Source organism: Malania oleifera, chromosome 4 (genome assembly GCF_029873635.1).
Source record: "Malania oleifera isolate guangnan ecotype guangnan chromosome 4, ASM2987363v1, whole genome shotgun sequence".
Taxonomy (NCBI): domain Eukaryota; kingdom Viridiplantae; phylum Streptophyta; class Magnoliopsida; order Santalales; family Ximeniaceae; genus Malania; species Malania oleifera.
The window spans coordinates 72,151,577-72,165,889 of NC_080420.1; the positions used below are offsets into that span (position 1 = coordinate 72,151,577).

At 36.1% G+C, this 14,313-nt stretch overlaps 1 protein-coding gene across 2 annotated transcripts in view; it reads right to left on the reverse strand.

Annotated features, from left to right (window-relative positions):
- Positions 1–2,563: 2,563 nt before the first annotated feature.
- The window catches only part of LOC131154017 (uncharacterized), an 81,458-nt gene continuing 69,708 nt past the window's right edge, over positions 2,564–14,313 (reverse strand). For both annotated transcript variants that reach the window (XM_058106469.1, XM_058106470.1), the window contains exon 7: positions 2,564–3,023. In XM_058106469.1, the coding sequence (XP_057962452.1) occupies positions 2,889–3,023 (135 nt within the window). In that variant the 3' untranslated portion in view covers positions 2,564–2,888. The remainder of the gene's footprint in view (positions 3,024–14,313) is intronic.

Below are 14,313 nucleotides of genomic sequence, written 5' to 3' on the forward strand. Positions count from 1 at the left end.
AAAATGTCCATGCTAACACTCTCTTGGCTTCATTTTACCATAAAAAAAATGTAATAATGCAAAATATAAGATTTCTCTCTCTCTCCCCAACCCCCCCCCCCCCTCTTCCCCCAATCTCTTGACTTACTTTTACCATAAAAAAAAATGTAATAATGCAAAATATAAGATTCTCTCTCTAACCCCTAGTGGCTTTAATTTCCAATGGACGTTTTAATTGTATTGGAATTTCACCTTAAGGACTGAATTTTATCACAAAAGAAATGCAATGCTCTTTCTTCCCCTCTTATGGAGCAGGCTTTTAAATGTTGAATGGATGAAGTCAATGACTAATTCAATGGTAAAACAATCTTATCAAAACTATGGTAATAAATTTGGGAGAAAAAATTAGGTCCTCTAGAAAGAATTTTTTGGACAATGGAATCGCCCCAATTAGTGGAGCGATTTTTGGAGACTTGTACCACCACTAGAAGTTGCACATTACTATTTCAGCAACTAGAAACATCTGACTAAGTTCAATAATGCAAAAACTTCACCCTATTAACAACCTTCAATAACATGTTTGCTACATTTTCTTGTATAGCCACCTTAAGTAACTAAATCTCACTACTTGATTCTCACTAATTAATGACCCTTTGATTATCACAATGCCAACGAATTGTCTTCTATTAATCTATTTAGCCACATAGTTTTCTTCAATGTGTATGTCATTGCCATATAGTTTGCCTCAGTGGTAAAGAAGGCATAAATTGTCTGTAATATGGATTTTCAATAGATAAGTTCACTTGTCATTATTTAGACACAACTTGTGAGGATTATATGCCATCCAAATGTCCTATATAATCTGCATCAATTAACCTCTCAACTAATGGTGAATTCGGTCTTGTACTAAACTTATTGCCAAAAATTTGTAGTGCCCTTCAAATACTTGAGAACCCATTTCAAAGCTCTCCATTGCTCCTTTCTTAGATGCCATAACTTACCATGAAATTGTCATAAAGTACCTTAACATCTCCTCCACATCCTCCTCTAATTGTGGACATTGTGTTTTAGATAGTAAATGATTTTTTAATATGGTAGACACTTAACATTACTCATGCTAAATGTATTAAACACCTTCTCTAAGTCTTTTTAAAGCTTTCATGTCTCTTTGTATTTTCACCTAAAGGATCTTCCTTGTAGCATCAAGATTCTTCACCTAAAATTCCTTATTGAACAAAGATTCACAATCATTGATATCATGAATATTCTTTGTAGCAATCAACGTATCATCCATAGATAATAGTAGGAAAATAAGTGAATCCTCAAGCAAAAGTCTAATGCAAACACAAAAATCACACATAGCAAATATATCTAATAATCAACATGTACAAATCAAATTGTTTGTACCAGTGCCTTGATTGCTTCAAACCATACAATGATTTCCTCAACCTATAAAACTTGGTTCTTTGTCTTAGGTTCCTTCAAACCTTTTGGCTACTTGATATAAATTTTCTATTCTAAGTCACCATAAAGAAATGTTGTTTTGACATTCAATTGCTCTAATTTCTTATCAAACTAAGCTCCAACTTCTGATCAAACTAAGCTGTTAAGATAGTAAAACCCAAATGTAGGTATGTCAGACAAGTAAAGAAGATAATGACTACCCATAGTTTATCCCTTCCCTCTGAGAGAAGTACTCCTTTGTCATTAGTCTAGCTCTGAATCATTTACTATCTCTTTCTTAAATTTGTATCTTTATTCCTGAACACCCATTTATACCTCACTCCTTTCATTCGATTATGAAGTTCCACCAACTTTTCATGTTTGATTTTTATGTAAAAACTGTACTTCTTCCATTGCAACTTTGATCCATATATTTCTCACTCAAAATGAAATTTCATTTTGAAAAGGATATGGATCTCTATTGCTACTAATTAAGGTAAAAGAGACCACAACCTCTTTAGAAAAAAAAAAAAGTATCCAATATCTATATTAATGTCATGAAAGATATGTGCGAAAGTCTAAGGACTTGTCAGTTAGAATAGATGTTTATAATAGTCTCGATTGATGCGACTAGGTTGATGTCTAAGCTAAAATTATGGGGAAGGTATATCAAAGAAAAGATTAAACTTGATAATAAAAAAAAATAATAGTACTAGTAAATTTCAATTCCTTTAAATTTATAATACAAGATGAAGAAAAAGTTAAAAAAAAGATGTAATGCATAGAATTAAGGTTGGATAAAATGAATTTGTTTTAAGTATCCTCTATTAAAAAGAAAGTTTTATAAATGATTATAAGACCAACTGCACTATATGGTTTAAAATGTATTATGTTAAAATGTATTAGTGATATAATACTAAAAGATAAATTAAGCAACGAAGATATTTACAATAACTGAAACATAAAACCTCTACAAAATAAGGAAAAATGACTCGCATGGTATTAACACCAACATGCACCGAACAGTACACTAATAAAGAGAAATGAGCAAATTATTATTAGTGTTCACAGAACAAGTTTACCTAAAATAATTTTAGTTGAGATGACAAATGATCGGAGGAAAATGCCACCATCGTATAAATTGACGAAAAAAGAGAAAAATTCATGTAATTGAATCCACTAAATCCATGTAATATTTACTGATGCGAACATCATTAAGATACAATAATGTGATTGTCTATAAAAGGTAAAGAAGCTCGCCTATAAAAGAATCCAACAACTTATCTGAGTGGACAACCATTCAAGTTGGGTGGGATTCTATGCAAATCTTGATGCATAATTTTTTGATAGGCACAAAATCTCATAAGCTTAAAAATGAAAATCCTCTCCTTGATTGCAGTTTCCTCTACTCTTTCTTGATACGTTTCTTTTGCAACAAAAAAACAAAAATTCCTGATGAAAAAAAATTATCCTTTGCTGTGAAAATCATTTCCATGATGAACTATGAACTCCATAATACTGGTTGCGGCCATGTCACCTTCATAAGATACAACGCTCTTCCTTTCTGCTGGAAATAACAGCAGAGATGGATAAAGTTCTACCTGCATATTTACGCCAACAGAATATAAACAGAATGACCCACAAGTATATTTAGACAGGAACATAATTTGATATGGTTTTGCAGTTTAATTAACATTTGTTTTGTACAAAAATTATAATAGGCAAGCGTTTCGTGACCCTGCTAAACCCTTGCACATTAGAAAACAAGTTCATATCTAAATTAATCCACGTTTTATAGGGAAAAAAAAATACTAAGAAGAGTAAAAAGTTAATGAGGACAAGAAGTCCTTGGAATTAAATATTTTAAAATAAAAAGGAGAAAAATTAAAAGGAAAAATAGAAATAAGAACACTTGTTAGCCTCGCTTTAACACCCATCCAATCTCCATCATATAATTGTTAATATTTGATTAAAATGAATGACCTAACTTGAAGATAGGTCTCTTCCTCTATTTATAATACAATTTAAATACATTCTAATGACAATAATACCCTTAATAACTCTCACTAATTAACATACTAACACACTCAATAATAATAATAATAATAATAATAATACCAAAAGGCATTTATAACCTCTAACACTCCCACTCAAGCTAGAGTATAAATGTCATACGCTTCTAACTTGTTACAAATGAATTTAACACAAGCACCCTCCAACGCTTTGGTAAACAAATCAGCAAGCTGCATGTCTGATTTCATATAAACGGTTATAATGAGCTTCTGTACAAGTTTCTCCCAAACAAAGTGGCTATCAACTTCAATGGACTTCATCCGCTCATGAAAGACCGAGTTGGAGGCAATATAAACAATTCTTTCGCACTTGGAGGCGATATCAACTTCATAGGCTAAGAATGTGGAAAGCCCAATTTTTCCAACATGTTCTTCAACTAGACAAGTTCACAAGCAATGTGAGTCATAGCCCCATATTTTGATTCCGTACTTGACCTTACCACTACAGTTTGTTTTTTACTCTTCTAAGAAACCAAATTAGCACCAACCAAGATACAATACCTAGTGGTGCATCTTCGATCAGAAGGTGATCCCACCCAACTTGCATTTTATATTCATGGATATAAGTGTGACCCTGATCACGATATAAAAGACCTCTTCCAAGTGCACCTTTGACAAATCTCAAGATGCGAATTACTGCGTCTCAATGACTTGTCTTCGAAGAATCTAGAAATTGACTCACAACGCTTGTTGCAAAAGATACATTCGGCCAAGTAACTTTAAGATAATTCAACTTTTCTCTCCAGTATTGTCTAGGATTAGGTAGCAAATCACCCATATCCAACATTAACTTGGTGCTAGGATCCATGGGTGTATCAATCAGTTTAGATCTCAACAAGTCAGTTTCATCTTGATCATGAACATACTTCCTCTGTGACACAATAGTTTTGATATGAAATCTAGATATACTTTTATACCCAAAAAACATTTCAACGGTTCCAAATCTTTGGTTTGATCATCACCTGTAATAACAATATCATCCACATAAACAACAAGAAGGATCCTACCCGATGAAGTATGATGATAAAATATGGAATGATCCACAACACACCATTGAATACCAAACTCAAGTACTATAGCACTGAAATGACCAAACCATGCTCTAGGAGACTGTTTTAAACCATATAAAGCCTTATTGAGCTGACACACTAAGCCTGACTCCCCCTGAGCAACAAACCCAAGTTGTTGCTCCATATAAACCTCCTCCACAAGGTTACTATGCAAGAAGACATTTTTTCACATCTAGCTGATGCAGAGGTCGGCGGCATTTAGTAGCCAAGGAGATGAAAGGATGTACTGATGTAAGATTGGAAACCAGAGAAAAAGTATCAGAATAATCCAGACCATACACCCGAGTGTATCCCTTAGCAACAAGACGGGCCTTTAGACAAGTCATAGGACCATCAGGGTTGAGTTTCACAATGTAAACCCAATAACAACCAACCACAGATTTGTTAGGAGGAAGAGGTACCAAGTCCCCAGTACCATTGTCATGTAAAGTGCTCATCTCTTCAACCACAGCATCCCTTTACCTAGAATGGGCTAAGGCTTCCGAAACAAATTTAGGAAGCTACAAATGATGAGTGCAAAAAAACAATAATAGGAGGTTGATAAGGAGTCATAAGAAACATAGTTGGAAATAAGGTGTTTTGAGTACATGTGCACTTACCTTTCTGAACTTGTAGGAGGATCAACATCATGGAAAGTACGATCATCAGACAAGGAAACCAAAGGCGTGGTAGTAGAAGCTAAAGGGGACTCTCCTCCTTTGAGCCGCCGTCATGAACCTACAAATAAGGATGATCAAGATGATGAGAAGCGCTTGAACTACATGGACACTTAGATGGTTGGTTGGGCAAGGACAACAATGTATAATCTAGAAGATTAGGCAAATGAAGAGACTCATTGGGCGCAGAAGCACTCAGTGATGGGGTGTAGTAAGGTGTAGACTTAAAGAAGTTAACATTGACAAAGACAAAGAAGCGATGCAACACAAAATAACAATGATATCCCTTTAGAATATATGAGTAGCCCAAAAGGACACATTTTATAGCACGAGGATCCAACTGATCCACCTCAGGAGTTCCGAAACAGATTTAGGAAGCTACAAATGATAGAGCAGCAACAAAACAATGATAGGAGGGTGATAAGGAGTCATAAGAAACATAATTGGAAATAAGGTGTTGAGTACATGTGCACATACCTTTCTGAACTGGTAGGAGGATCAACATCATGGGAAGTACGATCATCAAAGGAGGAAACCAAAGGCATGGTAGTAGAAGCTAAAGGGGACTCTCCTCCTTTGAGCCGCCGTCATGAACCTACAAATAAGGATGATCAAGATGATGAGAAGGGCTCGAACTACATGGACACTTAGATGGTTGGTTGGGCAAGGACAACAATGTAGAATCTAGAAGATTAGGCAAATGAAGAGACTCATTGGGCACAAAAGCGCTTAGTGACGGGGTGTAGTAAGGTGTAGACTTAAAGAAGTTAACATTGACAAAGACAAAGAAGTGATGCAACACAAAATAACAATGATATCCCTTTAGAGTATATGAGTAGCCCAAAAAGACACATTTTATAGCACGAGGATCCAACTGATCCACCTCAAGAGTTCATTGATAAACAAAAGGCACACACCCAAATATACAAGGAAGAGAAAATAAAGATGAATTAAGAAAGAGAATAGAGTAGGGAATTTTGCCACTAAATAGAGGATGACATTCTGTTGATTAGAGAACAAATAGTAAGTACAACATTCCCAGACACTTTAGGTACATGCATTTGATAAAGTAAGGTGCGAGTGATTTCAAGAAGATGTCTATTTTTCGCTCTGCAACTCCATTTTGTTGAGGAGTGTGGGTACGAGATGATTGATGAACAATACCATATTGAGTCATATAAGTAGTGAATTGTGCACTGAAAAACTCTTTAGTATTATCACTTCGAAGTATTCAAACTGGAAAACCAAATTGAGTCTTTATTTTAGAACAAAAGACACAAAATACATGAAATAACTTAGAACGATCTTTTATTAAATATAACCAAGTCATTCTTGAATAATCATCCACAAAGGTTACAAAGTACTGGAAACACCCAACTTGGACACGACCTTACTAGGAACCCAGACAACTGAATGAACTAATATAAAAGGGCTTGTAGCCTATTTATTGACACAGGATGCGAAAGAAACACAATGGTGCTTTCCCAACTGACAAGACTTATAATCGAGATTAGACACAACGCTCAAACTAGGAAAGCTAAAATTCAGATTTTGATAGGAAACCCCGACCCAACGTTTATAAATGAAACGCGAACCGAAGGTACAAGGTAACAAACCTTGACTCAATGATTATAATTAAATCATGAACCGAAGGTATAAAGTAACAAACCTCAACCCAATGATTATAGTAAAATCACGAACCGAAAGCATAAAATTTGAACACCACAAGAAAGAATTCTTTAATAAGTTAACAAGTTCTTTGAAGAACCAATAGAAGAAACAAAACCTCACATTTTTATTCATAGATCTATTCAATGATCTCCTTCATTACAATGAGTGCATGTTATTTATAAAGCATGAATGAAGAAAAGACTACAAAATATGTCAGTAAATCAGCCAACTAATTTGTCTGAAAATTCAATCGGCCAACTAATTTGTCTGAAAAGTCAATCGGCCAACTAATTTTCCTGGAAAGTCAATCGGCGAACTAATTTGTCTGGAAAGTCAATTGGCCAACTAATTTTCCTGGAAAGTCAACCGGCCAACTAATTTTTTTGGAAAGTCAATTGACCAACTAATTTGCCTAGATTGTCCGGAAAGTCACGCCCAATTAAGCAAGATCAGCTCCATAAAAAAAATTTGGATTAAGTTTATTACGACTTTATCTTTCTTTAGGCCAAGCTTGGAGTGCCCCGTTTTTGAATAAGCCCAAATATCTTGAATCAGCCCATTAAGTGTTTCTTTGATCTTCTTGGATCTCGCTCTAGTGATAGGCCCAACTGGAACATGCAATGGATTCTTTAATGGTGCTTATTGATTCTCATCATTCTCCCTCTCTTCAAAAGGATTCATCCTCGAATCCATGTAGTATTTTAAACCAATATCGACAACAAGATAATATTATAGAAACAACGAATCAACGAAAGATGACCAAAAAAAAAAAAAAATCAACTTTGATAGTATCTATTGCTTCAATATCACATTTTTTTTTTCCTGAAGCCTCCTTTTTTTTTTTTTCTCTTTTTCTTTTCAAACACCTTTTTTTTTCCCTACTTGGTATACGTCACAAAACAAGAACAATGAATAATGAACACAAACGGAATAAGATATGATGATAGTGATACAAATCATAGCACAACTTCAAAGGACCTTGTCCAAGTGCCAATTGGGCCGGTTACGAGAGCACGAGCAAGGAAATTTAAAGTAGCACTCAACGAACTGATTCAAGAGGCATGGACTCAAGCAAATTCGTGGAGGCCCATTGAGCATGACCCATGTGAGCAACAAAGATTCATCAACATGATTGAAGCTCTAGAAGAATCTGGCCGAGGTCAAGCTTAAATTGGCATGTTTAAATGCTGTAATAATGGTGTGCTATTCAAATATGGGATTGACTTTCGTGTTATATTTACTTTGTAATCATGCAAGATAACTTGTTTCCTTGCATGGTCTTAGTAAGTTGTTGAGTTGTTGAGTCTACCTTTGACTTTTGTGTTATATTTAATTTGTAATCTTGCAAGAAGTCTTAGTAAGTTGTTGAGCCTAATTTGTAATCTTGCAAGAAGTCTTAGTAAGTTGTCGAGAGTTGTTGAGAGTGGTTTGAAGTGTTTAATGTTTTGTCTCCCAGGTTATGCCTATAAATGCTTTCTTATTGTAAGTACAAAGGGGATCATTATTTAGTAAAAACTGTGAAAGTATTTTCTCTGCGGTTATTTGAAGAACTATTTGAACTTATCGGGATTTCCCGTGGTGTTCACCAACGACTTATCAAACAGTTTTCCACCACCGTTTGTGGCGTCTTCCTTATACCGAGATTCTTTTTTCGGAATAATCGAGTTAAGGTCGTATATACCAAGGTTCTTGTTTATCGTAAACAACTGGTCGAGGTCTATCTTTCAATTATGAACATAGAACAATCTTGGGTTCTTTTTTTTTTTTCGTTGTCGAATCTCGTTATTTTGGCGAGAATTCGCATTCGATAGCAAGAAATAAAAGATAAAATAATAGTAAACCTGATTTTAGAGCCTAAACTCTGATACCAAATGAAGTGAACCTCAATCAACACGCGTTGAAACCCAACAACCAATATTGGAATACTTGCTCAAGAAAGCTAAAATTCAGATTTGATAGGAAACCCCGACCCAACGTTTATAAATGAAACGCGAACCGAAGGTATAAAGTAACAAATCTCAACCCAATGATTATAATTAAATCATGAACCGAAGGTATAAAGTAACAAACCTCGATCCAATGATTATAGTTAAATCACGAACCGAAGGTATAAAATTTGAACACCACAAGGAAGAATTCCTTGATAAGTTCATAAGTTCTCTGAACAACCAATAGAAGAAACAAAACCTCACATTTTTATTCAATGATCCCAACTAATTTGTTTAGAAAGTCAATTAACCAACCATTTTGTCTGGAAAGTCAATTGGCCAACTAATTTTCCTGGAAAGTCAATTGGCCAATTAATTGGTTGTCTGAAAAGTCAATTGGCCAATTAATTGGTTGTCTAAAAAGTCAATCGATTAACTAATTTGTCTGGAAAGTCAATTAGCCAACTAATTTGCCTGGAAAGTCAATTGGCCAATTAATTGGTTGTCTGGAAAGTCACGCCCAATTAAGCAAGATCAGCTCCATCAAGAAAACTTGGATTAAGTTTATTACACTTTCATCTTTCTTTGAGCCAAGCTTGGAGTATCTCGTTTTTGAATAAGCCTAAATATCTTGAATCAACCCATTAAGTGCTTCTTTGATCTTCTTGGATCTCGCTCTAGTGATAGGTCCAACTGGAACATGAAATGGATCCTTTAATGGTGCTCATTGATTGTCATCACCACCAGCTTCACACCCTCCACCAATTGCCTTCTTCGTCTTCAAATCCTGAATAACCACAGAATTAGGGAAGAATGTCACTCAATTTATGGATTTAGTAATTTTGCTGACATAAGATTGATAGGAAATTTGGGAATATATAAAACAGAAGGACGAGAAATAGAAGAAGTGAGATTTACGGTCTCAATTCCCTTAACTGCAGTAGTAGATCCATCAGTAAGAATAAGACAAGGTAAATTTGCAGGATATTGAAGAGTGGATAAAAGGTTAGGTATACGAATAATATGATTAGTGATAGGGAAGTCTATGACCCAAAGACTACGAGAAGTACTGGATGGCAGACATACTATGTGATTGCTTGTTTGGGAAAGAGATGCAATGGGGAGAGAAGCTTGTTGTGACGCTTGATACTACTGCAACTTGGAATACTCTTCCTAACATAGATATAGTATGTTGCCCCCCACTTGACCCAAAGGTGAGGAGTCGATGGTGGCTGCATTAGCTACCCCCAAAGCTGTGAAACCAGCAGTGGCTGCATTGGCAACACGTGAAGGTCTGTTGTGAAGATCCCAACATTGCTTAATGGTGTGGTTATTCTGTCCACAATAAGTGCACTTGCAAGAAGTTCCTCCGCCTCGTCCGTCTCTACCACTACAACCACTTGAACCAACGTGCCAACTTTTGGGATTATTTGGTAGAGAACTAGAATTACCCTGTGTAGCGGCTGTCCTCTCAAATCCAGATGCAAGAGTAGGAGAATGCATGCTAAAGAAAGCACGAAGAACACGAGAATAAACATCGGCAAATGATGGTAGATCGACACTACCGAGTATATGAGATCGAACTGCCTCAAACTTAGGTCTCAAGCTTGCTAGAACACGAAGAACTGTCATTTGCTCCCCCCTACTTTTGCATCTCACGAATGTCGATAGTTATAGGTTGCACGACGTTAAGCTCTTCATGAATATGCTTCATCTCTCCAAAATAATATGCAATACTCCTATCTCCTTGTTGTAACTGAAAGTATTCCTAGGATAAATCATACACACGTGTAATGCTACTAGAATATAGAAGCTTGACATGATCCAAAATCTCCTGGCTCATATCTAGATGCATACACATTCGTGCAATCTGTGGCTCCATCGAAATTCTATAAAAGGGAAACAATCAAGGCATCTTCCTGAACCCACACGTCTTTTCTCTTCTCAACTGAAGAATCAGATTGGAGCAAATGGTCAAATTCCCCTAACCTTGCTAAATAAATCCGAACAGCTTTAGACCATTGAACATAGTTCTTTCCATCAAACTTTTGAGTCATTTTTTGCGATGGCAATGTAGGAAACAATTTTTTGGGATTCATAGATTCCATCCCAACACTCACCAATCAACAATCACACCAAAAACAAGAAGAACAATTAAAACTAATTGGGACAATCACAAACTATGTGAAGCACTGACACAACAACAGATGAGGTAAACAACTCACCGACGGACATAGCACTGCCACAACACTCAAAAATCAGCAACCATGCCAAAAACAAGGAAAACAATCAATAATTGGAGCATTCACAAACCATGCGAAGCACTGACACAACCACGGATGAGGTGAAAAACTTACCAATGGACATAGCACTGCCACAGCCTTACAACTGAACATACAAATGCTGCCACAACTCCAAAAAACTCACAAAGCAGCCTTCACAAACCCTGAACAGAAATGAATGGAATAATGCACGTGTATGGTCGAAAAAGGTTGAATTTTTGAGCAAAATACTGTCCTAACAGCTTGACAATACAACCTAAAGAAGGAATCAGGTTACCAATGGACATAGCACTGCCACAGCCTCACAACTGAACATATGAATGCTGCCACGACTCCAAAAAACTCACAAAGCAGCCTTCACAAACCCTGAACAGAAATGAATGGAATACTGCATGTGTATGGTCGAAAAAGGTTGAATTTTTGAGCAAAATACTGTCCTAACAGCTTGATAATACAACCTAAAGAAGGAATCAGGGCATGACAGAGGAAAAAAGAAGAAAAAAGTGGTCGAAACTTCACTTGCGTCCTGCCGGCATTTGGCCAATGCGTGAGGGTGTGTGGGGTGTCTTCCAGTGATGGGGTTTTGTGTGGTTGGATTTATGAAGTAATATGGGATAAAGGTGAATCTGGAGAGAACAGCCATGAAAATGGTGTTTTCTGGCGACGACCGAGGGGAATAGGGTTTAGGTTGGATCACACTTTTGATACCATGTTAAGATTTTATTAAAATGAATGATCTAACTTAAAGATAGGTCTCTTCCTCTACTTGTAATATAAATTAAATACATTCTAATGACAATAATACCCTTACCAACTCTCCCTAATTAACATACCAACACACTCAATAATAATAATATTAAAAGATGTATATAACCTCTAACAATAATTAATGAAAGTCACCAAGTTATTAAAGCTCCTTTGAATTTGCGCAGATTTAGAAGAAATTGAATATAATTTTATATTACATTTTTTCCAAATCCATACAAGTCTGAACTCAAAACCCAAAATCCATGATCTCAAATGTAGGGGCTAAGACAAAATTTTCACCAAATTAATAATTTTAAATTCTTGTTATTGGGGAGCAGCATTTTTCAGCCTGATCTTGTATAACCTCATTCTAACCCTTAGTAGAAAACAACAATTCTTTCAATACCAGTTGTGGGTAACAAACCATCACCTAAGCTACCACTATTATGCCCAACAGATTTCATGACAACTAACAAATGATTTAACTTCAGGATTTTGCGACCCCTTGCTTTCAATCATATGCTCATTCCATTCTCAACCTCACGTCATTTTATTCACTGCTTTTCAAGAAACTACTTTATTTTTGCAGCGGGGTATAGGCATGGGCTGGTTCTTTTTTTTTGGGGGAGGTTGGGATATAAATGTACCTCCACCCTCAACTTGAAAGAGATAAACTGCAGCAAATTATTAGTGAGAATCCAGGATGATTTCAACAATTCTGCAGTGTCATGGATGGAGTGGAAGCATTGAAGCAGTAACAGTTAATTTATTGAATTCAGCATGGTAGTAATAGTTATTATCCGGATATTCTAGAGTATAAAAATCTAAACATCATTATATCAGAAAAAATGCAAAGATGCTGATGGAGTACAATTACTTAAGAACATTCACAAGGGGAAAATGAAGAAAGCAAAAATAAAATCAAACTACAAGCAGCATATGGAGCATTTCAAACTGTCACCTTTGAATGCCAAGAATGCAGAGAAAATGTGGAGCAGAAATTAAGCGGGATGAGAAAAAGAATTATCTTCTATGAGCAAAGAATAAGAACACGTTATTAATTTGAGGAATCTGACTTGGATGGGCCAGCAATAACAGAATTAGGATTTGAACAAGAAAAAGCATGAGCAGAATAGAAGGAAAGAGAAAAATTTTGGTGAGAGAATGAGGTTACATTCTCCAGATATTCCCCCTTCACTAATAACAAAATAGTCCAAATATTACAATAAGACAAGAATACCAAGTAAAGACCTACTGCCACTTTACACCTCTCTCCCTACAACACACCCCCCCCCCCCCCCTGGCCCCCCCCAAAAAAAAAAAACACCAATTTTAAGTTGGAGGTTCAAAGACGTTACCCAGCCCCTGCTTGGTACAAGTGCAAAATGAGCAGAGAAAACAGACCTAAAAACAAAAGCATTTGTAAATAAATCTCTTAACTTTTTACAGAACATAGAGTAGCCAGTCTTCTTCGCAGCATTCCCCACAAAATGGTACTCCAGTATAATTTGTTTTTCCATGAAATCCCAAATGGCTGGTAATATAGATAGCTGCTTGACAACACATCCATATGTTTTGTCATGGGAAATCAAACTCAGATACAAAGGATCTTAGCCACATTAATTCATTGACAGTGTGGGCTGATCTGCTTCAGCGCTAGATCTTGCAGGCTGAAGCTTCTTATTCGATGTAACAAGCTTATCACCATTTGTTTTTTTTTTTTTTTTTAACACCACAAAAAAGCTTAACACCAGCAAAGAAAAAATAACCAGTAGTACACCTCTGGTTTTAACCAAAGCAGCCCAATCTGAACCAAAAAACCCAACAAAATCAAACCACTGTGACACTTGCAACCAGTCCTTACAAGTGAAGCACTTGGGATATCTAAGAATCTTATATGCAGCATCATAATGTGCCTGCTACAAATTGACTACCAACTTCAATAGCAAATATCAGGCCTCCTGACAGCTATGTATATCAACTTACCAATTAACTTCCTGTACCATGTGTATCTTCAATATCCGAACCCATCATCCCTGACTAAGTTCACAATTTGGGTCCAAGGAGTATCAGATTGTCTAACTCCAAAGTATCACCTAGTAAGACCAGCAAACTCTGGACAAACTTAGGCCTTTGCTACATCTGACTACTTCAATACCCAAGAAATATTGAAGTGATCCCAGCTTTGCATCGTTCTTAGAATCAATAGCAATGATGATCATGTCATCTACGTAAACCTCAAGAAACACCACACCTATCTCCTTCTCTAAACAAAAGAATGATTAGAGTAACATTGTATAAAGCTAAAATCAGAAAAAAAGTTAGTTACACTAAAGCCAAAATCAGAAACCAATGTACTGAATTTGTCGAACCAGGCCCCAGGAGATTTTTTCAGACCATAAATGGCCTTGTGCAATGTGCACAACTTGGCAGTCTCTCGAGTGTCAACATACCACAAAAGCTGC